This window comes from Corvus kubaryi, unplaced genomic scaffold (genome assembly GCF_017639235.1).
Source record: "Corvus kubaryi isolate FWS band 111438036 unplaced genomic scaffold, C.kubaryi_AGA036_p1.0 72, whole genome shotgun sequence".
Lineage (NCBI taxonomy): Eukaryota > Metazoa > Chordata > Aves > Passeriformes > Corvidae > Corvus > Corvus kubaryi.
The window spans coordinates 6141078-6168752 of NW_024582060.1; the positions used below are offsets into that span (position 1 = coordinate 6141078).

The following is a 27675-nucleotide window of genomic DNA, read 5'->3' on the forward strand; positions in this document are numbered from 1 at the left end:
TAATTAACTAGGGCTTTGTACACAGAAAGGACTCTGGGAAGTTATTATTATTCCACTGCTTGTAACTCAATATCTTTGCTAGAGCATGTGTGCATGGTTTCTGGTTCAATCTCTGCGAACTGATATCCCAATTATGCCATTGCCACTCATAAAAAGCACCAAGTCACATGCAGTGTTATTTCCCTCAGAACTGTGAGAAAGAGAAATGATATCAAATTACTGGCTGAGAACATGGCATCAGATCCAGTTGTTTGATTCCCCCTGTAGTCAATTGCATTCATTCCTGTGTCACTGAATATTTATTTTATCCAGTTTCTTTCAAGTCTAGATGGAAATCAAGACCTTCAGACAGCAATAGTATAATGAAACAGAATTATAATTATTATGATTTTGATGGCTCTCTATTTTTACAAATTGCTTGATATGGACCAAACCCCAAACTGCTGAAGTCCACAGAAGATTGACATGAGTAGACTGTTGGAAAGGTGTCACATTCAGAAGAATACAAAGTGTTGAGATCTCATTTCCAAGGGAAATACTTTCATTTGATATACATGAAACAAGTGTACATAAAAAAATCAGAAATACAATTTTAGGACTATGACATATGGTCTTTGTTTTTACCCTCTTTAATGTAAGCCTTGAGAATAATTCTTGGCTTATTTTTTACCTTAAAGGACAACCACATTTTATTCAATTCACTAGATCTTCATGGGAATATTACTCTGAATATTATTGGAATTAGAGTTCATTGGATAAGCTTTTTTCATGCATATTATGGGATATTTAAAAGACACATAGATGTGGAATTAGGGTAATGATGTAGTGGTAGAATTGGCTGTGTTGCGGTAATGGTAATTGAGAGTCAAAATGAAGTACATATTTCAAGTTTGAATTGGCTCTGCTCAGGCTTCCAACCTTCCCTTATCACATACCTGTTATATTAGAGATTCTTATGGTAGCAGGATTTTATTCCAGTAGATGGTAACAGACATTAATATTGCTTTAATCTTGTGTTTAAACAGCCTAACTACAGTGAGCTCCTCCAGCGTAAATCAGAAGCCTCAGTAATGAAGACTTGTTCATAATAAACCCCATATCTTCATTTCAGGGAGACAGTTTCACCTTACTGATTTTATTGAGAGAGGATTTCACTGTATCTTTTAATCTAATGAGAGGGATTAGGGTTGCAATGTCAATAAACAGTAGTGACTAGGATTTTGCCCTTATCAAAATCCTTGCAGTGGGCATATAGCACAGCACAAATAGAGCAGAAGGAAGTTTGGGTTTTTTTCTGGGATAGAGGGGTCCTTTACTAAGGATCCATCACTCTGGATAAAGAACCCCTATGAGCATTATTAAAAATATTTTTAGACTGGTGTCCACCAGATTTAAGCCAGATTGATTTGAAAAGTGTGGTTAGTTTTACAGTGAAGTACAAGGATTTTTCCACAAACCAAAATCTGACACTGCAGTTTCCACTGTTGATGATAGCTGAAAGATTCCTGTTTCAAAGACTGCTTATGACAGTGAAGGGAATGAGATAAATTTGTCTTCACAAACAAACTGTGAGTGTGCTGATAGGTAAAGATAGATACAGAGAGATGAAAGAAGCAATGGGAAGAACAATAAATTCCATAGGAAAAGAAAAAGGGGGGGGATACATTAGAAGGGGGTCTCTATTAGGCAATTCAGGGAGTCTGTACCTCGCAACTTCCTCAGCCAATGGGGAAAGAGAGAGGGAAATGCAGCTGGGAAATTAGAATAAAAAGGAGGCTGTATCGTCTAACAGTTTGAGAGACCCCAGGGGAATACCCCACGGCCCCTCCCTTTATGCGAATAAAGTAACAGGACTCCTCTGTCTCTTTTTTGGACATAAACCTCTGGTGTTTGTGGATTAGTTTTTCTGACAACAGTAACTGCAATAGAAACTGAGCCAGTACCTTCTGTAAACCAGAGATAAAAAGCATTTTTTCTGTGTTTCAACAAACTAAAACCCCTCCAAAAAGCTTTTCATTCATTTCTGTTTGAATCAAGTCAAGACAATATAATCCAAAAGCACTTTTCCCTGTGGATAAGAGACAGCCCACCACATCCCAGGTCCTGCTGTAACCTGAGGAAAACCTAGACCACCACCTTCTAATCTCTATCTCGAAGGCTGGTAAACCAATATAATTGAAACCTACCCTGATGCGATGGGCCAGCAGACTGAAGTTACAAGGAAAACCTTATCTCTGAAGTATCAATTTCCAAACTAACATTCAACATGCATGTCTATCACAAACTCTCGATCTTACTTAAAACTGAAAAAGAAGGGACACATGGATCATTACATTTAAGTGGCCAACTCTCCCACAAAAAACTCTCCTATTTTTCTGACACTCACTGTCCCACACGAGATGACTTCAATATTGTAATTAGCAATATTCTTGTTTTTTTAGTTGAGTTACAGTGCCATTTAATACATAACAGTACCTGCTCAAGTAAGATAATGCTGCTCTTTAAGCATATTGCAGTGGTTATCTTGCTGAAACAGGACTTCTATTGTCATGACTTACTAAAACAGCACTACTAAGCAGAAGGGAAAAAACTCAGCAAGAAATAAAGTGAAATGCAAAGTCAGATATCACTTTTTTCCTTATGATGAAAATACACCTTTTAGTATTTTCTGTGGAGTTCTGGCATGCATATTACTGAGCATGTACATACTATAGCTTTAGTTTCCAGTATATCCATTATATTTGCCTAAAACTGATGGAAATTTAATGCTATTTTGGAAGCCTCAAGTAGTTTATAAATTCTAGGGGTCTGAGTATACTTTCAGCGGAGTCCCTGCTACCTTTCAGAAGTCCCTGCTGGCCCTAGACAACTGGAATGCCATTGGCAGGAAATGTGTGAAGTAACATGCTAATTTGTGGAAAGACAGGTCTCATTCTGCCAGTATAGAAAATCCTCAGCCCCAAGGCAGGTCTAATACACCAAACAGGTTTCTTAATGCATTAAATAATATCTAATTCATCTTTCCAAGTATCTAAAAACCAGATTGGAACTGAATCTCCAAAACAGGTGTTTTCTGATTTCTAGTCCTTTGACCACTAGAATCTTCCATTGAAAAAGCTGGATCCTCAGAAATCTTTTGAGAAAGAAATATGCATTGCATTAACCCCTGTATTTCATAATCTCAGAGAGAGGGAGATGTTCACTAGGCAACATTCGTAAAATGTTAGAAAAAGCAGCAAATAAACAGAAGTTTTGCCAGAAATAAAGAACACATGACAAAGTTTACTTTTACGTTGTTTTTACTTGTTTGAAGTCCAGAATTTATTTTACATTCCCTCAATCTTGGGCTCTAAAGCAGAGTACCAGAAATGAAAAAATGCCAAACAATCTGACATGGACAACAGGGAATGTTTGGGGTTTTCTGTAGTCCCATCTGCTGGTAGTTCTTTACTGTAACATGGAAGTTAAGAATGGTTGTGTTCACAAGTAGTGTAGTGGATCAATGGCCCCATTTTTAGGGTGAAGCAGTGCTGAGGACTCACCATCCACATCACACTGATGCCCTAAAGATAGGCTGGAAATAAATCCCCATAGACCGATGTCTATAGAGCAGGTATCTGTTTATTGCGGCGGTGATGGTGAGGGGGATTTTTCCTCCTAACTCACCCACCTTTGTCAAGTGCTGTGCTATATTTATACAGTAAATTTTGCTTAATGTTGCTATGTCATTACAGCATCATCACATATCCGCTGGAACTAATTTACATAGCACGATCTCATGGTTATTAGATAATTCTTTGCACTATGCATGCATTTCCCCAGTTCCAAGGTCTTGTGGGGGTCTTCTTTGATGAAGACTTCTAAAGTCTTCTTCGCACTTGAACTTTTCAACTTTGTCTTCGGGGCATGCGCAGTTACGGTGCTCTTCAGTCCGTCTGGTCTTAACTGGCCTAAATTCTTTGTTTTGTGGCTAAGTGGTTTTGGCTTGCCAATTTCTCATTAGTACTACACTTACCTATCTCTAAATCTATACACCTGGTGTTTTGTTTTGTTTTCTTTCTCTTTTTCTCTATTCTGCATATAAGCAACTAGTTAACTATATACTAGCCATTACATTGTATAAAAAGTTATTAATATTAGATTATATGGGTATCAAAACTTATGATTCAGGTTATATAAGCATCAGGATATATAGCTATAGAAGTTATGATTCAGTCTATGTAAGTGTAGAAGGCTATGCTTCAGGTTATATTGATAAAAAGTAATGATTTAGGTTATATTGATATTAAGATTACGTAGATATATTATAACCCAAGCTATATAAGCACTTTGTTACTTTGACCTAAGTTATATAGACATCAACACACTGGTCTGGTGGGTTATTTAATCCTGGCTTAATTTGCTGCCAGGGCCCAAATGCCCTATAACACCTACAGTGTATTTGATGTACTGCTACCGTACACTTTTCTGTTCATATGCTGTATAACTCCCTGATTATGTGAGCCAAAACAACATTTAAGCAGGCAAGATCAGGAGATTCCACTCCAAAAGCTCATTTCTGGTCTGAACTAAACCCTTAACATTAGTAGCATATTTTCTGCTTCTGATTTCCTTCCTGGGTCTTTGCTCTTCACACCTATCCTGCTGTTGAGATTTAGGATTTTTCCTTTTGTTTCTTACTCTCATGGAATTTTGTCCCATCTGTCGCTAAGAAGCCGTAACGACCGATACTTAAGAGAGACAAAAGAAGTTGCCACAGGAAGGGTGTGGCTGGCTCTTCTCGTAGCTGGGGGGTTTCTTGTGGAGGAGCAGAGATACCTCGAGACGTGGGCTGGGCGCAGCTCCCTGCTCTCTTGCTCTCGCGGTTTCGGAGGAGAAACAGGCTGTGGTTGCTGTCAGGAGATTTCACCACCGCTGCTTGGTTCCGTCTCCTGCTGCCTTCTGCCAGGAGTTAAGCTCTTTTTGTGGGAGCGGCCGTTGCACTGGAACCTTATTAACACCCTACCTCACTAAAAAAAGGACCCTTTCACTATCTGCTCGGGTGCCTCAGGAGAAACTTCGGGACCCCGAGCCCTTTTCCCCTCCAAAGGAGCCTCTCCCGGCTGTGTTTGGGACCCGGGCTGCAGCTGCCCAGGCCCCGCCGTTTCCTTGCCACTGCTCCGGGTTTTTTGCTACGCTGTAGCCACGTACCCCCTGCCTGCTGGGACACCCCGCGGCTCCTGCCACAGCTGCCGAGTTTCTGCTACCTCTTGTTTGCTACCCCGGGTGAGCCCGCCCGCCCTGCCATTCTGGCCGCTGCTCCGAGGTTCCTGCTGCACCTCATTTTTGCCCCCCAGCCCGCCCGCCATTACCACGAGAGGGAGACGTGACGGAACTCGCGCCACAGCGCCCCCTGCAGCTGTGGGGGAACCATCGCACCGCCCTGCCCGGCCGGGAGCCACCAGCGCCCCTGCCGGCTGTGAGCGGAACTGCACCCGAGGGGAAAGTGCTTAGAGAGCAGAAGGAAACTTTATTGGGTTTTCTGTTCTTGTTCGTTGTGTTACCATTGTTGGGTTTTGATTTGCCTTGTTTTATATATACATACTAGTAAAGAACTGTTATTCCTTTTTCCATGTCTTTGCCTGAAAGGTGCTTAATTTCAAAGTTATAATAATTCAGAGGGAAGGGGGTCATATTTTCCATTCCAAGGGAAGCTTCTGCTTTCCTTAGCAGACACCTGTCTTTCAAACCAAGACACTTACCTTGGGAGTAGTCTCAGAATCACAGAATCATTTAGGTTGGAAAAGACCTCCAAGATCGAGTCAAACCTTTGACCCATCACCACCTTGTCAACTAGACCAGAGTACTGAGTGCCACATCCAGTCATTTATTGAACACCTCCAGGGATGGGGATTCCATCATCTCCCTGGGCAGCCTGTTCCAATGCTTGACAACCCTTTCCATGAAGAAATTCTTGATGTCAAATCTGAACCTCCCTGGGCATAGCTTGAGGCCGTTTCCTCTTGTCGTGTCCCTTGTTTCCTGGGAGCAGAGCCTGACCCCCACCTAGCTGCACCCTTGTGTCAGTGAGTTGTGGAGAGTGAGAAGACCCCCCCTGAGCCTCCTCTTCTCCAGGTTAAACACCCCCAGCTCCCTCAGCTGCTCCTTATCAGACTTGTGCTCCAGACCCTTCCCAAGCTGTTTCCTTCTCTGGAAACACTCCAGCCCCTTAATGTCCTTCTTGTCCTGAGGGGCCCAAAACTGAATGCCAGGTTTACATTGAGGCCTCACCAGTGCCAGGTACAGGGGGACAATCACGGCTCTGGTCCAGCTGGCCACACTATTCCTGATCCAGGTCAGGATGTCACTGACCTCTTGAGCATGTAGGCCCAGCTGGCTCATGTTCAGCTGCTGCCAACCAGCACACCCAGGTGCCTTCCTGCTGGGCCAGCCTCATTACAGTATTCCATTTAAACAAGGATGGATGAGTTAAAAACAAGCATTTAGCCTGTTTATAATCTACTTGGATATGATGAATACTGGCAACAGTATGGATTGTTCCAAGGGTAACTTCCAAACAAGCCCAAGAGAAAATGTGCTGTGTTGGTGGGACTAACTGCAGGTAGCCCGAGGACAGCCAGCCAAAGATCTTCTATACCTCAATTCCCTACATCACACACTGCTGCATTTCATATGGTTTGTTTGGAGTATCACATTGGAGTATCTAGCCCATAACATTATTTAGCTTTTTTGTAAAACTACAAAGAAGATAAAATAATCCCAGCAGATCTACTATTTGGCTCAACACCCGGCAAGTGCTTAACCAAAACACAAGGGTTCTTCTATGTTCCTGCTCCTGACCACACCAGCAGCACAACCCATATCCCACAGGATCTCACACAACCCGGTTCCATAATCCCACCTGTAGGACCACACCTGATCCAACTCCTGGCCCTGCTCCTTTGCTTTTTGCCAAGCTCCCACAGTGCTGTTGCCTAAACAAAGAGCTTTTTCAGGCATCAGAAAGTTACAACCTGGCTGCAAGAACCGTATCAAATCCTATTTCTGATAGCTAAATTCCGTTTAATCTATCCATAATCCTTCAAATACTGTAAATGTTTGTCTTTCGATTAAGAAAACAAAGCCAAACCCACGGGGAGGGGGGTGGGGGCGTACTGGTGTTGAATTTCAACGCTTTACAGGACACTCCCACCGAGTGTCTGGGGATGCACGTGTGCTCCATGCTCCCTTTTAACTGGTATTCATCGCAGGAACTCCTTCCTTGGGAAAGCAGAGCATCCCGAGGGTGTACTAGCTCCTTTCTCTGGAAGGCAGAGTATCCGGAGGCTACGCCAGCGGACACAAGGCGGGATGCGATCCCGGTCCATCCCACCGCAGCCGGGACAGCAACTCCCGGGCATCGATGACTCGGCGCTCAGGCTGGCCTGGGCAGCGCCCCACCACGGAACCCATCGAAGAGTCGGCGCTCGACTTTTACCAGCGGCGTCCTGAGGCCGCGGGCGCCATCTTGGAGCCTGGCAGGGGCGATACCGGGGGATAAGGCCAGGTTTAGGGTCCGGACCTGGGGAGGGACAACCCCAAATACCAGCACAGGCTGGGGGTGACCTGCTGGAGAGCAGCTCTGCGAGGAAGGATCTGGGAGTCCTGGTGGGTGACAAGTTGACCATGAGACAGCAGTGTGTCCTTGCAGCCAGGAAGACCAGTGGAATCCTGGGGTGCACGGGGAAGTGTGGCCAGCAGGTCAAGGGAAGTGATCTTCCCCTTCTACTTGGCCCCAGTGAGACCACATCTGGAGTGCTGTGTCTATTTCTGGGCTCCTCAGGGCAAGAAGAACAAGGAGCTACTGGAGAGGGTGCTGCAGAGGGTAAGAAAGATGATGAGAGGTATGGAGGATCTCTAGTGAGAAGGGACTGTGAGAGCTGGGCCTGTTTATCCTGGTGAAGACTGAAAAGGGATCCCATTAATGCATATAAATATCTCAAACGGGTGCCAAGAGGACGGTGCCAGACTCTTTCCAATGGTGCCCAGCGACAGAATAAGGAGCAATGGCCATAAAGTAAAACACAAGGAGCTTAATCTCAACAGAAGGAAGCACTTCTTTACACTGAAGGTGGCAGAGCCCTGGAACAGCTGCCCAGGGAGGGCGTCGAGTGTCCCTCTCTGGAGACATTCCAAACCCACCTGAAGACGTTTGTATGTCACCTGCTCTAGGTGACCCTGCCTTGGCAAGGCTGTCGGACAGGGTGATTTCCAGCCCTAACAATTCCTTGACCCTACGACTCCTCTCCCGCTCCCCGCCGGCCGAGGGCGGGGCGGCCGTGGGGGCCCCGCGCATGCGCATGCGCAGCCGCCGCGCCCGCCTGTCCATGGCACAGGCGCGGTCGCGCTGTCCCTGCAGCTTGCGGGAGGAGGAGGGGAGGGGAGGAAGAAGATGCCGGGGAAGCTGAAGGTCAAGATCGTGGCGGGGCGCCATTTGCCGGTGATGGACCGCGCCAGCGACCTTACCGACGCCTTCGTGGAGGTTGGTGGCAGGGGCAGCGGGATGGGCGCGCCGGGCCCGCGCGGCGGAGGCACCTGCCGGGCCCGTCCCGCACCTCCGTGCTCCCGGGAACCAGGGGCAGGGCGAGGAGACAGTGCCCTGAGCTGCACCGGGGCGGGTTTAGGTGGGACATCAGCAGGAATTTCTTCATGGAATGGGTGATCAGACATTGGAACGGGCTGCCCAGGGAGGCGGTGGAGTCGTCGTCCCTGGAGGTATTTAAGGAAAGACTGGACGCGGCGCTCAGTGCCATGGTATGGTTGTTATGGTGGTGGTCGATCATAGCTTGGAGTCGGTGATCTCTGAGGTATTTTCCAACCTAACTGATTCTGTGATTAGGCAGACGTGTTGTAAGGAGGATGGAGAAGTAATAAGATCATCTTTAAATCAGTTATATTGCTTAATATATGAGTGGTTGTACAGGCTTTACTTTTAAGGCCAATATTCATCTTTCCATTTAAAATGTTTGAAATACTAAAATATTTTCCAAGGGGACTTTTAGTCAATAAATATTTGATATTATTTGTGCGTTTTAATCACTTTATTGCACCCAGAGTATCTAACTTCAACCTTCTTTACAGTCATATACTTAACAGGCAATATATAGGGTGTTTCTCAGGCAGGGATTGTAAAACAAGCTGAAGTGCAAAATAAGTGGAATTATTTAAGGCCGAGGTTGGAGGAGGCTCTGAGCAACGTGATCCAATGGGTGACATCCCTGCCCATGCAGAGGGGTTTGAATGAGATGGACTTTAAGGTCCCTTCCAGCACAAGCCTTTCTATGATTTCTGTTATTTCTGTTACATGATCCTTATGTTTTTCGATTCATTATTTCCAATATGGATGACTTAGAACATTTCAGAAGCATTCCATAGATTCAGGAATCATACTCTCAGAAAAATCAGAGCTATTTTAAAATAATGTGCTATGAAAATCCATGTCTTGTACCACAAATAGTGATTGAGGTTGGCACAATACTAGAATTAAGGTAGGAAGACAGAATGCCTTTCTAGAACTGTATACACTGAAAAATATGATAATATTAATATTAAAAAAATTGGGGTATATAAGTCCTGATTTCATTTGGTGCTTAAAAATTTGGTTGACATTAGACTCTAAGGGCAGTGCTTAATGGGAGAGTTACCTGTAATAAAGTGAAGATGTATTTCAGCTTTTCAGTGGAGCTGAAATAGTACAGCTATTTTTATGTATTTATATTTTATTACATGAAACTTAGCATTTCACTGTTTTGTCAGCTGTTTCACTGGTCAGGTTTTAATTTATAAAATCTTCTCTTGTAGGTTGCCTATTAATCCAGTTTAAAATTACAACAACTGTGATGCTTGCTACCAGGAGACAGGGAAAACAGAACTAGGAAATACAGTTCACTGAGTTTCATGTGGCCTGTTTTTACTCTGTGTTAGGAGAAACAGCTCTCCTCTTCTGTGGGTTACTTGTTCCTAAGCGTACTGTCTGTGTAGCAAAGTAGATTTTTGAAATTCATATAGTAAAATACTAGCATAGCAAAAAAGGAAAATAAAAATTTTCATCAAGACCAGTTTGCTTAGCTGGGTTAACATGAGTTCCATGAGTGTCTTGGCACAGATAAGGCTAAAGAAATACACAGATGGGGGCCTTGCTTTTAGGATTGTTACTTAGGAACAGTGTGGAGTAACTACCCTTTCCATGTGTGGAGTAGGCAATACAGCAGGTGAGATTTACTTCAAAATAAATTGAGCTTGAAACTATTGTTTTATTTTTCTGTATGAGATTGCTGAAAAACTTTACAATGTGTTTTTCCTTAAAAAAAAAATGAAAAGCACTTGTTAAAGTTCTGGTTGTTTACTAGCCTTAAATTTCCTTGTTAAATATTGCAATATAAACTTAGAACTAGAAAAGAAAATGAGAAGAGACTTGAGAGCTCTTACTTGGCTCAGGTTATGCAAAATTTGGACTTCACTAGTATGAGCACAATGATCCTTGTCCCAACTCAGAATATTTTGTTACAATTTCTTCCATAAATGTGCTTTTAACTTTGCACAGTGGACAGCAGTGTGGTGTTTGGTTGTCTCTACAAGCTTCAATGAAGTAGCTGGAGTACTGGGGAAATTCAGTTATAACTGCCTGGAGCTCTAAGGGAACTGATTTACTCCCGAGATAACATGTTAAAATAGGTGGGGTAGAGCTCAGGGCTGTTGCATCCTGGCAGCTTCTGGAGTCAGAAGCTCCCTTAACTTACAGCCAGTGCTAACATCACTTTATTGTACTTAAGCAAGTGCAAAATCTCTTCAGAGCTGGGATATGCACCTGTGCAAAATAATCACTATATTATTGAAATGTATGAAGTGGTTACTTAATACTGTCTTGAGCAGAAGTGTTAAAAGAATTACTACACAGTTTTCAAATCCAGGCCTAAATTTAGTCTCCAAAATGCATTTAGACTTTTAAAAGGTAACAGCTGTCAAAATCTACACACCTCTAACTCCAGCATTTCTTTTCTATCGGTATACTCATTATTTTCTTTAAGATTATTGAATAAACTTAAAAATGTAACTTTCAGTATTTTTAAGTACCATCAGATACTTGGTATGAGGTGAAGTGCTCATTTTTTTGAGAGGCAGCATTCAGAGAACTGCAAGTGTTTGTGAATGATTTGGAATGAAAGCTGCAGTAAGATAAAGGCTTTTACATGGTGCTGTGTGGTTTCCTGATGTATGGAGCATCACAGAAATTCAGTTTCACTTTAAAAAAGCAAACAAGAAACCCCCACAAAACCCAAATGGGCTTTGACTGAAGTAGACACCTGTGGAGACCGTATGGGTGCTGCTGAAATAGGTTATAATGTGGTTGAAGGTGCAATAAGCAATAAAAGTATGGAAAATATCTAATTTTTAATAGTACTCTCTCTTTATTTCTCAAATCCAATTTGGTTTTATACTTATTTTAACAATTGTCTATGAAGCTGATTGAGAAATCCTAGAGAGAAGAGTAATAGGACATAAACTATCAATATTTTTAATATTTTTTTCTTATAGAAGGCAAGGAGAGTATGCCAAGTGACTTTGAAAAGCCAATATAAGTGATATTTTTGCCTCTCAAATGATTGAGGAGGAAAAGAAACAATTTTAGTAGTATGAGAGAGAGATGATTGGAAATGTCATTGATACATGGATACTGATGTATGTAAATTGATTTTAAAAGGCACTCTCCGTGAGAAAAAATGATTTGTTGAAATATGTATTTGAAATTATTTGCATATGTCAATTTAAGGAGTTTCAAAATTTCTTTATTATTTGTAATTGATAATTGAATGTTTGTATTTTTAGGTGAAATTTGGAAATACAACATTTAAGACAGACGTATATCCCAAATCACTTAATCCTCAGTGGAATTCTGAGTGGTTCAAATTTGAAGTAAGTATTTTTTAAGAGTTTGCCTGTAACTATGTAGACACTCTGGTTTAGCTGCCCTTAATGAAATAATTGCATTTCAGGCAGAAGATGAGTTTTGAGCACTGAAGTGTATTTGTGTTTAAATACACAACAAAGCCTTTTCAGGAAACCCAGCTCCAGTCAGTCCTTGTTTGCTGAGGGCATCTCATTGGCTTTTAGGAGTGTTTGTGAAGACAAAAGCTTGCTAGGTTGGATTCAACTTAAATTTTCTATTAGAAAAGAGAATACTGCAGAGAAGGTGAGGGGAATGTAGCAAGGATTAGGCTTTTTCAGTACAGTTATCAGTACAAATATGTATAAATATATGAAAGTATGGGTGTTCTTGTGGGGTTTTTTTTTTAATTTTGAGCAAGGAAAGTTAATTGGTATTTGAAGTCTTACATTTGGTTGCAAAGATAATGGTCTTGTCAAAGGAGAAAACGGAAAATTCCTATGCAAAGATTACAAAATAAAGAGCTTGGACAACAATTATTGGACACTTTATCTTCCCGTTTCCTTATGTAATAATGAGAGCACTCAGCATTTTCCTATAATTGCTGGTTGCTTTCCAGGATTTAATTTGTTGATATCCTTTGACATTATGCCCTGAGCAAGTGTCTACATGTTCCTCTTTTGTTATTACATTTTTTTACTACTTAAAAAATGAGGATGATGTTTAGAATAAATTAATTATTAAAACACTTGAATGTGTAGTTCTGGTTCATTTACCGTGTTCTAAGGCAGTATCACAATTCTTCAAATACATGAGTCATCTCATTGCTGTTAGCAAACTTAATTCTTGGTTTGTGACATTCAACATAAAAAGTTGTGAAATGTCTGTCTTAGTCATAAAAGAAAATAGTTGAATTATCTGTAGATGGATTATTGCTTTTGTTTAGGAAATTGCATATGTAGAATTACTGAATTTTTACTGCAGACTGTGTAAAATATCTTCTTTTAAGCCATTGACCAGTGATGAGAACACCATAATCTTAACTTCAGAGTGTAATAGTCCTCTGAGATATTTTATCTTAAATTTTCTTTTTTTTTCTTTTTTTTTATTTATCAGTATGTATTGTGGAGATGGGTGGGCAATCTAGGAAGTGTGACTTAAAACACTGTAGAATTTAAAAATGCATAATCACTGTAATCTTGCTTTTCTATTCTTCTTCCAGTGATAGCTCTTTTTCCAGGATCTCATCAGTCTCTGAAGGATAAAATCAAAATAAGTGAACGTGTTGTTTGGCTTCAGGAAACTGAAATTACAGATTTATCTGTCAGGTTGCTGTTCGTAACTCCTCTCTTCTGTGTTTGTTTTTCATCAGTGTTTCCCTGCACATTTTTAAATACTCAGATTCCATGTTAATATTTGTTTTCCAGGTAGATGATGAAGACCTCCAAGATGAGCCTCTCCAGATCACAGTTCTTGATCACGATACATACAGTGCCAATGATGCCATTGGCAAAGTGTACATAGATATTGATCCTCTGCTCTATAGTGAAGCAGCCACAGTTATTTCAGGGTGGTTTCCAATTTATGATACCATTCATGGTAAGATTTTCTAATTTAAAACAGTCTTGTTTGAAATGTAATCTGCTTCTTATAATCTTGTAAACTGTCTTCAGAAATTTGTAATAGTTTTATCTTTGGAGTTGGAAAACTACTTTCCTGGCTTTTTTTTTTTTTCCCCTCCCCTATTCGTTTCTGGCATGAGAAGATTTCTGGCATAGGAGTTCAGACCAGTGCTTGGCAGAATGCCTTCCATAGGACTTGTGACAAGTGGGAAAAATCTTCACTAGTTGCTGCAAAATTCAGATTAAAAAAAAAAAAAGACTCAGACATATTCATCCAATTACCACGTGTTTGCTAAATGAGTGTAACTTTGCTGGAGTTATTTGGGGTGTGCCTTCCTGAGACTTGGGATAAACTTAATTGAGATGAAGGGACAGAATGTGAGATATCTTCAACAGGATGAAATTCCTTTTCCGTGCAGCAAGTGCTCTCAGTGTTAGGTGAATTTCATCAGAATGTCTTGAAGGTATGAGAAAATGAAGTTAATGATATTTTTGCTTTTGATTTTAATGAAATAGCTTTTGTCTCAGAGAGCCAATGTCAGTTTAGAGCAATTAACTTGCCGATTGAATACCTTAGTGCAGAACATCTCTGTGGTTGCCATTATCTCCCTCGTTCATTATTCGGGGTGAATTAAATGACCTAATAATATTAAAAGCTAATTATAAATTATTGTTGGGCAATAATGGTGTTTGCCAGATGCTCGTCATAACTGATGCAAAGTATTTTTTGCATCTAAACCAGTTATAGCGAACAGAAATATCGAGAAATATTGCATGTATTTTTTTAATTGCCTTTTTATCCTATGCACATTTTCCTGTCACACATTTTCTTCTGGAGCTAAATTATGCAAACACTTGTTTCAGGATGTGTACAGCTGGTAGGTTAGAGAGAGTTAGATTTCTCTATATTTTTTCAGATATGTTGGTATTTCACAGCTTTTTTCTATTTAAGTAAAATTGGAATTCTTATATTTTCATGCTCATAGCTCTAGATTCCAATTATCTTGACTCTTGGCAAACATTAATTGATGCTTCCTTAAAAAATAATAAATACAGTGTTCGTAAGTTTGTATTAAAATTTTTTTCTTTCACCTCAACATGATTATTTGTGAAAATACATAACCCTGCGGCATTTCCTGTTATAGTAACTGAAGGCTTCTTTCTGTTGGCATTTTGGAAGGGAGATGCAGCTGATTTTATTGCAGTAATATCTGAGTTGAACAACAAATCCAGTGCTGCTCTTTGGGTATCATGTACTGATGTGATAAAGGCTTCTGAAGATGCTAGAAATCAGACTCATCAAGAAGTTTAGTCCTCAATATGTCAGAACCTATAATATGTGAAATGATTTTGTTACTGGGTGGGGAAAAAGTAGAAAAAACTCAGAACAGGAAAATAGAGAAGTCGAAAGGGAATGGTTGTGTGTTAGAAAATATTCTATTTCTAGTAAGGTTTAGTCATAGTTGAAAATTAAGCTTTGTCTAAAAGGTCTGTAATTCCTTATTTTTTATATATTTCTCATCACAGTTAGTATTTTGCAAGCACTTCCTGTTCCACTTTGTGGTTCTAGAAAGAACCATAAATCTTTCTCCTTGGGTTGAACTTCAGAGAGGAGCTTTACTGCAATTTTGAAATTGTTTCAGGGATGAAATTCAGCAGAGAAAGCACCCTGCAGCAGAGGCCACTGCAGCATCAAGAGGCTGATGGCTTCTCTTTTCCCAGTCCCATCTTTCTTACAAAGTCTTGTTTGGTGCAAATAGGCATTTGAGGAGTGTTGCTTTTATTGCTTCAGCCTCAAAGCCTTGGCAGAACTAAAAACTTCTTCTGAGTCAGTGTTTCTGCAGCAGACCTGACAAGCAAGGATATGGCTTCCTGCTCCTCTGGGATTAATTACTAATAATAGGAAATAATTTGTAGGTCTAGTTTTGTATTGAACAGTTATATTGTTATAACTTCTGGTATTTAATTTTTTTATCAATAGGTATACGTGGGGAGATCAATGTGGTGGTGAAAGTAGATCTCTTCAATGATTTAAACAGATTTAGGCAGTCATCCTGTGGAGTCAAATTTTTTTGCAGTAAGTAGAGGAAAAAAGTTTATTTGAACAAAAACCTTTTTTCCTCCTTTCCTTTCTTTGCCTCTTCTGTTGGCCTCCCTTCTCTTACCACCTCATTGCATAAACTGAGTGGAGATAACATTGGAGCAAAATGCAAAGAATTGTTTAGTTTGCTTTTCTTTTTTAACACATTTTTACTGTTCGTATCTCAAAACAATGTAAATAACTGATGGGATTTTTTAATCTCCATAAGTTGCATTTCAGTGTCTGTGCATACACATGCGGTGTTATTTTGGGTCCATATCCTTTTAAAGAGGCACAAAGTGAAAAGGTTTCATAATGGTACATACTGTAACTGGTGCACTGAACAGTTATCTTACAGGGTTCCGTGATCTCACAAGCAAAACTGCCTGGGTATGTCCACATTGTCAAAGAAAATTGTCTGGAAAACTTTCTGGAATCATTTTTATGTCTAATTTTATGTTTTTCTTGCTATTCTTGGCTCATAGACCTATGTCTTATGTCTTTTATGTATATATTTTTTAACAGCTACATCTATTCCTAAGTGTTACAGAGCAGTAATAATTCATGGATTTGTGGAAGAGCTTGTAGTTAATGAGGACCCAGAGTACCAGTGGATAGACAGAATCCGTACTCCCAGGGCATCGAATGAGGCTCGGCAACGACTCATTTCACTCATGTCAGGTATTAAACATGTGGGCTGTAATGGTTATTGCTACTTCTAAAAATGTTCAGGATTTGAATAAGTGCCTTGCTTAAGATTGTATATGAGTTTTGTTGTTAATTATGTTGATTTTTTTCAGTTCACAGTGTCTTCTGTTTCTGAGGATTATGTTTTTCTAATTGATGGACAGGGTGACTGATTTTTTTTTTTTTTTTTTTTCTCTCTTCCTGACGAGGCCATGCTGCTGCCTAATTTTTTGGTTGCTTTTAGCAAGGTCAAACCTGTGAAACTTTTCTGAAGATGTTCTTAACCCATATGAGGAGTATCACTAGAATTTTGACTCAAACAATTAAAGTAATGAACTTCACCCTCTTTGAACTGTTTTGAAGTGTGTGAGCAATTACACACTATCTCAGATACAGTGTATATCAATACTTACGTTACACATCCTATCTCTTTGAGGTCAGGCTTGGTTCATTGTTTCTCAAGCATCTCCTGTGAGGAGAGGCTGAGAGATTTGGGATTATTCAGCCTGGAGAAGAGAAGGCTTTGGAGTGACCTAATTGTGGCCTTCCAATACCTGAAAGGAGCTAGAAGAAAGATGAAGAGGGCCTATTTGCGAGGGCCTGGAGTGACAGGACAAGGGGAATGGCTTCAAACTGACAGTGGGTTTAGATTAGGTATTGGGAAGAAATTCTTCCCTGTGAGGATGGTGAGGCCCTGACACAGGTTGCCCAGGGAAGTTGTGGCTGCCTCATCCCTGGAAGAGTTCAAGGCCAGGTTGGATGGGGCTCAGAGCAACCTGGTCTAGTGAAAGGTGTCCTCGAGATCCTCAGTAAGTAGTGCAACATAAAAGATTATGGAGATGTTAGTACCTTCATTGGGAGGGCCAGCACGCTGTGGGGGAAAAAAATAACTAAACTGTTGTGATAACTAACATGAAGACACTTTTTTTAATATAGTTCCCATATTAATTTACAGAATTCACATTTGCATATTTCTTGCTGTGCATAAGTAGTGCAGGGAGATAAAGTATTCTGCTAGATTTTATTCATGGCAATAGATAAGAGGATAAAAACCCAAAAGAACTCACAGCATTACTGTTTCATCTCATGTAATAAAATGTGTGATACTGTTATTGGTGGTCACACATAAAGAATCTTGCATAAATCTATAACTTCTGACAGTGAGCCAGGCTGTTTCACAGATCTCTGTCATATTATGTATTATGTTAAAAAGAAACTTTCATACTCTATCTCAACTCTAGAACTTTTTCAAGACAGGTACGGACTGTAACTTCAGTTAAGAAGTTTACAGTAGTAACCTGTGCTGGTAATTTTAAAATCAAACTTCCAGAAAGCAGTAGAAACCAGAGCCAGGAGTTGGACTTAGGTGATCCTTGTGGGTCCCTTCCAACTCAGGAGATTTTCTGTGACCATTTCATTCCACTTGATTTCTCAGCAGCAGTGACATTAGGACTGTTAGGCCATCCTTTGTGACAGTGAGGATTTTTCAGTTTGTTTTAAGAGGATTTTAGAAATCTTTCATTTTCATAAGAAGAGAGATGATATTTTCCACCTTAGTTATTACCAAGGCAATCCAACTACATAGATCAATTAATGTTTTTATGATATCCTCCTAAATAAGCATCAATGGCAGACCAGTTTCTTATAGTCACAGTCTTTCAGCCCTTGTGTGCAGCTAATACAGTGGTAATCTTTGGTTTGCAGTAGAGGGGCAAAAAGTATGAATTAAGTTGAAATATGCTTAAATAAATTGGTAAATGAAGAAATGTAGATTTCAAAGATGTTGCATTGTCTTGAACTATATGAAGTATTCAGAGAGAGACAGAGGTTGTGTTCTCGAACTCATGTAAGTTTCTAAATAAGTAGAAAAAAGGAAAAAAAGCCTACTGAAAATAAAGACTAGTGGAAAAAACCCCTGTGAAATAACATGTTGTTTTGGCAATCAGAATGGATTTGGAGAAAAAAGCAAAAAGCTGTGTAAGTCATTAGTATCACACAATGTTATAGGAGGCTGAAGTTGTGACCGGCTCCTTGGCCTAGCTACGTAGGATTGGATTTATTACTTGTTCTACTGACTTGGTTGGCACTCCAAAAGCAGAGGTCAAAGACCACAAAAGAGAATATAAGTAGTTCGCTGCAATTATGAGTTCTTTACCTTTTGTTTTGTAGGTGAATTGCAAAGGAAGATTGGCTTGAAGGTGCTTGAAATGAGAGGAAATGCTGTTGTTGGTTATTTGCAGTGTTTTGATTTGGAGGGAGAGTCTGGACTTGTAGTGAGAGCCATAGGAACAGCCTGCACTTTGGATAAAATAAGTAACACATCAGCATTTTTACCTGCATGTAACTCCCCATCCAAAGAAATGAAGGAGTAAGTATGAATTAGTAGCTTGTAGGGAAACAAGTTTCACCTCTTCTTTTCATACTCATTCAGTTTTTCATAACCGGTGTGATTTCTTTTTTTCCCAGAACTTTTCTTTTGTAGTTTTATTTGTCTGCAACCCAGTTTTATATTCTGCAATTCTGAAATGTTTTAGGTTGGATGATTAGTTATTTCAGTAGAAGCTGGAGTGGTAATTCTTACTTAAGATGACTTTCTTTGAATTTATGTAGTGATAGTACTACATATCTTGGCTTGTAATCCACCAGTTTAACTGTAATTAGTTCTGCTTTGGCGCTGTGTTTGTGTGATGAACGTTTTTGTGAAGGCCTCTCAGAAATACACCTTTAGTCCAAGTTTAAATGTTTGTGAGCATATAAGAGAAGATAAATTTTGAATTCTGATGGTTCTGTCAGTGATTTAGACAATGACCCCAAAGAGGTCTCATCTTTTATTGGGTGTTTTGCTTTTTACTGTTGTAAAACAAGTTAGGACTGTGGCAAAGCAGGTAGACAGTGAGCTTGCAGAGCAATCTTTATGATGAGAAGTATAATTTTGTGATTTTTGTCATATGTACTGCAGCACCAAACAGTTTGAATGCAGTATTTTGATATTAATAGAAATTACTAGAAATACACTTGCAGTCTTCTTCAAACTGTTGCTACTTTTTTGCTTGGATATTTTAGTTATCATCTGTTTGGTAGAGCAATCCAGGAAGGAAAAAACTGCACCAGGAAGTGTATTACATATCCTGTATTTCTGGCTGTATTAATTGAAGTAGCCATTTTCATTAACTTGAACTGTTGTGTCACTACAATAGAGATGAGGCATTTTTGTTGTGCAAGCATCAGTTGCTCTGCAAAATATTGCAAAATATGGACTGACTTTTAAAAATTACTGGTTTCTATTTCACAGCATAGCTTGTGGTGACTTGTCTTGATTTTAAAAAATTGCCTTTAAAAGGACTTCAGGATACAGTGCAGCATAGAACAACAGCATGGTGTTTAAAAACAAAAAAAGATAGACCTGGTAATTATCAACTTAAAAAGTGTCCATAAATAAACCAGTGGCTTTCACTCTGCAGCAATATGTGGAAATTCCACCTCCCAAATTATCCATGTTCAGCTTGGTGATGGATGTTGTCTCAGTTCAAAAAATGGGAATGTTTCTCTAAGGCAGCAAAGTCAACTAATTTGATTCTTCTTATTCTTGGCTTTACTAACTTTATGGCTAGTTGCCAAAGAATCAATGATGCAGTCACAAGCAAGTGCTTAAGCTGTTCCTTTCCCTCCTTTTATTTCATCTGGACTCTTGCATGCTAGGAATTGAAATTCTTAGAGTCTGCTTAGAGTAAGAGATCTCCTCTAGCTAAACTTCCCTGAAATCATTGATAACATAACTTTGCAACCTGTTTGTGTGTATTGTTTTCTTTTCTTCCACCTTGGCTGCAAACTCTCTCAGGTCTCCGCTGGTTCATCCGCCAAGCCATGGATGCCGCTCGACTCACAACAGCCCAATTCACACTGCTACTGGCTCACGACTTACTCAGAACTTCTCTGTGTCTGTTCCCACTCTCATCTACACTGGTACGAGACTGCTCACACTCCAGAGCTGGGGAGAGGCAGCCCACAGGCACAGTGGTCCCAAAGGGCAGGCAGGCAGGCAGTGTAGGCAGGTACCACCCATCTTTCCTCCCTCATTTTCTCGTGGACACACCTTCTGTTATCAGGGAAGAAGCACCCAAGGTGCAGCTGCTCAAACAAAGGCAGAATAGTTTCTTGGAGATGCCTCAGGGTCTCTTCCACAAAGCCACACTCTTCACTTCAACATGCTCTTGCTTCCTGTGAAATTAAGTAAAAAAATAAGGTGATGTATCTGGGAAACATTGATTTGAGCTCATAATGATTTTCAAGCATAATTCAGATACAGTAGGTTTTAAAATGGTTCTAGGGAGGGTCTGTGCCATTTGTGGAAGAGATGGTTTTAGAGAGCAGGTAAGTCAGCTGTGCATAAGTAAACTGTTTGTCAATAGAGTTGTTCCCATAAAGATTCTCCTCTTTGCTCTGTTTTTAGCTGTGGCATGCTGCTGATGCTATAGGATAAGGAAACATATATTTTTTTTACCTTAAAATGCATATGTGTATATACATAAGTGTATAAATATGTATAAACACAACTATAACTTGAAATAATTTTTTCTTTATTAAACTAACTCAGAGCATTGTGTATTTGACCAGATTTTTAAGCCATAAACTTTTCAATTTTTTTCTTTTGCCTTTTTTTTTTTTTTTTTTTTGTCACATCTCATGCCTTTCATTTGGCATAATTGTTTCATTGTAGATGATTAGCATCTCTCTGTAGGATGCTGAGAGGGTAAAACAGCATTTCTTTGCCTCTGGCCTCATTCCCAGTCTCGCATCTAAGGAATAACTGCTGGCCCTGCCCCAATCACATCCTGGTGTTTGGATCATGCTGCTGTCAGCCAGGTCCCTTGGCACAGGATTACTGAATATGTTTCCACCTTCTTCTGGCAGGATTCCTTTCAATGAAGATCCCAATCCCAATACTCATTCATCAGGACCCTCCACCCCTCTGAAAAACCAAACCTATTCCTTTTCACCTTCCAAGTCCTACAGTCGACAGTCCTCTTCTTCTGACACAGATTTGAGTTTGACACCCAAAACTGGTAAGGCGCTTCCACCCACTTTTTGTTTAAGTTGTGTTTCTCTTTATATTTTCATTCAACCCCTTTTTGCTTTTTGGCATTTAAGTTATCAAAATGATGTGAAAATTGAAGACCTCACATAGCACACCTCAAGCCTCAAGAGAATTTCTGTAGGGTCAAAATTTCAATCCTGTCTGTATTTCCACTGTCCTGGATAACCTGAAAATGACTTTTGTGCCACAACTGTATTCGAATCAAAATAAAACATCTTAGAGCATTAAGGGAGTCCTAAGTAATTGCCTTTTTCTTATTTCCTCCATTTCATATCACAGATCATAGGAATGTATTTCTTACCACAATATGTTAAGGATGGTGTTACTAAAACTATGTAGCCTTCAAGCCTACTGTGTTGTGCTCTAAGTTTACTGCATACATTTATCTTAATATTGCAAATGCAATAATAGAAATGTAGCAGCCACTGTCATTTTATTCTCTTGGTATATGGAAATAGCTTTACATACACAGTATACACTTTCAAAGTAACTTAAATTACATTAGAGGTAATCCAGCCATCTTCAGAAAGCATTTTTCTTTCTCTATTGCTTTATCATAATTTTTTCAACTTGTTGTTTCCTCCTTCCTTATTTTTTAGTCTGTTGTTAGAATCATGTCAGTAATAATGTCAGCACAACTTAAAGAATTATTGTCTGTTTATTCTTCATTATGTGACCAATGCCCTGAATTTTGCTACCATAGGGCAAAGAATTTTGCAGAATTGTTTACGGAAGTGTGGTTAGTTTTATAATGATGTTTTAAATTGTGGTATTTGAAGCTCAGAATATTCTGGTGTCCATCTAGTTAGACAATTTTAAAGCACATTAAAGTAGTTGATTCAGCTTTACTTGATAGCACCCCTTTCAAAAATTTTTCCTAGCAGATAAATTGAATATTGCATTCAAATGGAGTTGTATTAAATATTTCATGCAGTTTATTCCCTAAATATGTTTAAAATATTCCCAATTAGAAAGCTGTCTTTCTTAGTCCTGTCTTCTCTGTCTCATTTTTAAAACAAACAAGCAAAAGAAAGCACACTTTATTTTTTTGTCTTTTTTAAAGGATGGCTGTCCTGTGGGTAACCTATGGTGGTCACTCATTTAAAGGACCTACAGATATAACTGGATGCTTATTACTTAGGAGCACCCCAAATTCATGTGCTTGGTTTACTGAATATTTGAAAACCTGTTTCTTTTGATCAGATTTTCCATGGTAAAGATCATGTCATGTAAAGGATTTAAATGTAACGTAGGTGGTCATCTTTATAGATGTGGTGTGAATTTAGGCATGTGGCAACTCACTGTGAATGTGTTCAGGTTTTAAAGCAGCAGCCTTATATATTTCCTGGCAATGTTATGTAGATGGATAAACCCTGTTGTCTTTAGTCAGTTCATTCAGAACTGAAACAGATTGTGCATTTGGTGCCTCTTATTTGTAGGGATTTTTCAAGTATGTAAAGATACTTTTTTAGCTATCTTTCTAGTATTAAAGCAAACTGTGGGCATAGTTTTGCTTATTAGCACTGTCTTTTTGGCAGCTTTTAACTCTGCTACTGAAACTTGTCCAAAGAGGATTTGCTGGTTACATTTAAAACTTCTGTATCTTGTTATGACAAACTCGATTTTGAATCTTAATAGATTAAAAGGACAGTATGTAATGAGTAATTTGTTTTACTTTTTACCCAAAATTTGATGATGTGCAGAAGACACTTCCATAACATGCTAAATTCGGTGTGTTGTTCTTAGCAATTACTGTATATGTTTAGACCTCTGTTTTCATTTCCCAAGGCTATTACCAAGTTGAAATATTTCAATGTGTAAGTTGGTGATCTTAGTGGTTAAACAAAGTTAAAGAAATGCAGACTTCTCATGTGACACATCAACCATTATCAAATTTGAGATGCCAGTTTCTCAGATTGGCTGATGTGAAAAACAAAGTATTTTCTGCTATTTCTGCAGTATATTCTTCTTTATTTCTCAGTCAGGTGGTTAGTGTGCTGACATGTCTGAGATGGAGACTAACCTGGAGAAACAGTGCAGATACTACAATTTCACAGTATGAGTAACAAAACACTGGAGGTTTAAACTTGGATCTGCTTAAGCATCTAGTTTTCAATAGCTGCAAATCTGGAAAATATTACCTTGATGTCTTCTGTGAAAGACAGTTGTGCTTGTGTTATCCATTCTGGTCTATAAATACATTTGGTGAGAAAGCTTGTTTGTGTTTGAAGTTAGACTTCTGGGAGCAGGGATATATTTTATGCCACTGCAAATGAAAAGAATCAGGCTGACAAAAAGTATGATGTATTTTAATCAGATAATAATACATTTTGATATGCCATAGCATATGTTTGGAGGAAATGGAGAAGGTGGGAACTCCTTTTCTTGGTGTGGGAACTTAGAATTCTACAAGATTTATCACACTAGAAAATCATAAAACAAATCCATTACCTCTTTGGAAAATAACTTTTTCTATTGAGATAATGAAAGTAATCAGATTAAGTGTGTGCAAAGACTCTGTTATTTGGGTTTTACTCCATACTATTTGCTATCAGATTTTGTTTGACATTTAAAATAATGTTAAATTACCATGTTTCTAAAAAATTAATTTCAAAATAAAGTTAATCAGGTCATGATTTTTAAAAGCATGCTTCTCATGCACATTGTGGAGCTGTATTGTCATTCCATTTCTTTGTATGTCGAGAAATAATTTGCAGTAAGTGTTGATTCGTTTAGAGAAAACAAAAATGCTTCATTTTGATTTCTTTTGTCTGTTTCTTTAGTCATCTTCTGAATCTACATCTTTGTCTCTATTACTTTCCTCCACAGCACCTTCCCCACAGGGACCTAGGATTTTCCTGTTTCCCAGCTCCCCTACACTTTCTTGTGATTCCCCACATCTTAAAAAGTCCTGTCTCCTCCTCTCGGGGTCTAGCATTAAACCTCTACACTCTAGCCATGTCAGCCCAGTTGTTCTGAGGAAAAGCGTTTCTTTAACTGAAGAGCTGCTTCTGGCTGCTTCTGGTAGGATCTATCTATTATGGCCTTTTAAACAAACTTGTAAGGAAATTATGTCATTTGATTAACACACAGATGCTTCTATAACCCTGGGTTTGCTCAGTTAGCCTCCGAAAACTGCTGGCTACATGACTATTCATTCCATCTCTCACCTCTGCCCCAGAAGCTTGAAACACCTTCAGAACTTCTTAGAGGATTTGAAACAATTTCATTTATGCTACAGAATTTCTTCTTTACCCTTGCAAAATATCTTTTGATAATTGGTAATTGGACTGAAATAATTTACTCGATTTGTAATCCCACACATTCTCTTCACTTTGTTGTTCCTGCATTTTGCATGGAGCAAATGCTCATTGCACTTTTTCATGAATTCACTCATAATTTGTTGAAATAATGGTTATCAGATGGCTACCAACTCTGCTTTTTAATTTAACCTTTTAAACAAAGCCCATGTTTTTTATTTTTACTGCTCACTTTTTCATTTCACTGACATGGATTATTTTAATAGATTTCAATTAAATAGTTGATATTACTGCTTTTTTTTTCAGAAACTCTTTTGGTTAGTTTGTCATTCTTGAGTTTGTTTTATGTGTAGTATTTATGCTATGTTTGTCTGTATTTAAATATTGTATAGTCCCCGACAATGATGTTTAGAATCAATGCCAAATAGTAAAAGCAATTTAATCTTGTTTATGGGACTATACAGATACTAATATTTTTGTTTCCTTATCCAAGAACAGCTAAAAATACTCGTTGAAAATTGTAGTGTTTTTATATCTAATTATATAGTAATGATAGCCTAGTAACTCTTGAAAATGAATGAGTGAGTTTAGGAATGAATTTACATACAGTATTAAGTCTGATATTATTTCTAGATCTTCCGGTCTTTGGTTAAAAAAAATAACTGCGCTTTGATGTATATTTACAGTCTTGTTGATCTTTATCAGATGCTTGATAAGAAGAAAAAAGAAAGTAACAAGGAATTGTTATATTGAGTTAGTTACAAATTCTGTAAAAGAAAATCTTGGCTTCATTTCTAACTGTTTGCACTGTGGTGTTTGTATTTCATCCTGCTCCTGACACCTTTTTGTTCTTTATGCTCTGCTTTCCTCTACTACTTAGGGGCTTATTTTTGCTTGCTCATGTTAGCCCTCATGGCTTTTAGATACAAGGAATAGCAGTGATAATGTGTTTTTAGGCATGAAGTATTACCAAGAAAATCTGTTTCACTAGCATTGTGTTTACTTTAGGAAAAACACAATCTTGGTATGTGTTTACTTTAGTGATTTTTTAACCACAGAGCCCATAATTTACTGTCAGACACTTAACCTGCATCTCAACATGCTCTGCTAAGGGGACAGGTCCTTAATAGCAAATAATTCAACATCAAAGATGTTAGTGAATCTAATAAACTCTCTGCAGAAAAACTCCTATAGTTGGGGGGTAAGGCTGGAGGTAAAAATCTGAAAGAAGGAAAGAGAGAATTACCATATTATGCAAGATTGGAGTTTATCTCATGTTCATTTACAGATAATCTACAGGTTACGTGTGTGCAAATATAGTAATCAAATAAGTGTAGTTTTAAATGCTGAGCAGTAGCCCCTAGCTTATTTGAATGAATCAGATGAGTATTTAATTATGTAAAATAATTTGTAATTTTTTTCAGAGTTTATATTTCAAATCAAAGGATGTGCATTGCCGTTGTATTTTCTTGTTCCTAATCATGCATTATGTAACTGCTGCTGTAATTATGTGTACAGTCTCCTACTAGTAGTTATGAAAGGTGATTTAGTTACCTGAAACTCTCTGAAAACCAGAATTTTATTACTTCTATTAAATAAAAATATTGTAATAATATTAGTGAGAGATACATAACTATAGAGTAGTCTGACAGTGAGACTGTTTTTGATAAGGGCAGAAAACCTGGTTATGTAGAAACTTTATGTGAAAAGTAGATCTATATTTAAATCATAGGCAAAAAGGCATAACAAGAAAATAAAAAAAAGTTACATGTCACAGGAAAAGTTTTAAACCTGCATCTTAAAGTTTTTCTGTTTAAAAGTTGATTTTAATTCAGGTTGACAGCAGAAAAAAATTTTAGTTGGGGGGGGGTGTCCAAATACTGTAAAATCACTGCTAGTCGTGTAAAAATGAAAACCTAGAATAACCCCCAAACCAAAATTAAATTTTGATGCTCTTTTTTTTTTTTTCTTAAAAATTAAAATTATGGAGATAATTTGACTGTTTTCAATAGCTCAGTTTAATCTATTTTGAAATCACCCTTTGATTGCAAATTATAATATATGTTTCTTTGAATGTCATTTGTACTGATACTCTTCAGGAATGGGCAGTGGGAGTGCTGGAAAAGAAGGGGGGCCATTTAAAACTCTTTTAAGACAACAGACTCAGTCAGCTCTGGAACAAAGGGTAAGGCATTTTATACTTCCATTTCTAATCTACTGAAGTGAAAATTTATCTTGTAGTAAGTTAAATGTTTGCTGTTACTTTCTGTTTGAAAACGTGTAACTAGGTCTGAACTTACTACAAATGTTGGCTGTTTAATAGCTCTTTTTTACACAAATTATTTAAATACTAATATATTACTAAAGCATTAAGGAAAGTGGAGCAATTAACTGTGCACAGCACTCAAGTAATTCCAGTGGTATTAAGAAGTTATAGGAGAAACTGTCGTGTGGTCTCTGTAACGTACTGATGCATGTTAAGTTTAATACTTGAGTAAATACATGATGATAAAGTTTTTACAGAAGCCTAATTCAGAAACACTGGCATAGCTTTAAACAAGTTGAAAATCCCGTTTGGAATTGGGAAAACTTTCAGTTTTTGGAAATTGAGTTGGTACATTGCTCCCCATTTCGTGGAAGGTAGCCTTTGATTGGGAACTTGAACCTGAACTACTTGCCAAGCAGAAAAAGACATTTATAAATTTAAACTTTTCCTCTACAGGACTAAAAATGCCATCTGTCATTATACTGAATAGACTATATGATGAAAATAGTGGTTTTAATTAATTGTTTACATTGTGTAATTGCAATTTCTTAGTATAAATTATATACTGCTTTGATCAAAATGTTGATAATGAGGTGTCTTGAAGGAAAAAATGTGAGTATTTTCCTACTCAGAAATAAATTTAATTGCAATTTCTGACTACCTAAACTAGTGACATAGGAGCATGTAAGTTAGTTGAGAAGAAAATCACTTACATCTGTGAAATAAAAGTGCCCAGCTGCTA

General features: G+C 38.5%; 1 protein-coding gene across 24 annotated transcripts in view; it reads left to right on the plus strand.

Annotated features, from left to right (window-relative positions):
• The first annotated feature begins 8363 nt into the window (after positions 1–8363).
• C2CD5 (C2 calcium dependent domain containing 5) overlaps positions 8364–27675 on the plus strand; it is a 58984-nt gene continuing 39672 nt past the window's right edge. For 13 of the 24 annotated variants that reach the window (XR_006019953.1, XM_042050114.1, XM_042050111.1 and 10 more), the window contains exons 1-8: positions 8364–8521; positions 11866–11952; positions 13351–13522; positions 15527–15622; positions 16151–16306; positions 18482–18680; positions 21224–21375; positions 26767–26852. Coding sequence is in view for 23 of the 24 variants with exons in the window: in XM_042050114.1 (XP_041906048.1) it covers positions 8432–8521; positions 11866–11952; positions 13351–13522; positions 15527–15622; positions 16151–16306; positions 18482–18680; positions 21224–21375; positions 26767–26852 (1038 nt within the window). In the remaining variant the exon portion in view is untranslated. Of the gene's footprint in view, positions 8522–11865; positions 11953–13350; positions 13523–15526; positions 15623–16150; positions 16307–18481; positions 18681–20150; positions 20276–21223; positions 21376–24236; positions 24432–26766; positions 26853–27675 lie in introns of those variants that run through there. The other 11 variants (XM_042050112.1, XM_042050120.1, XM_042050121.1 and 8 more) reach the window with 3 other exon arrangements.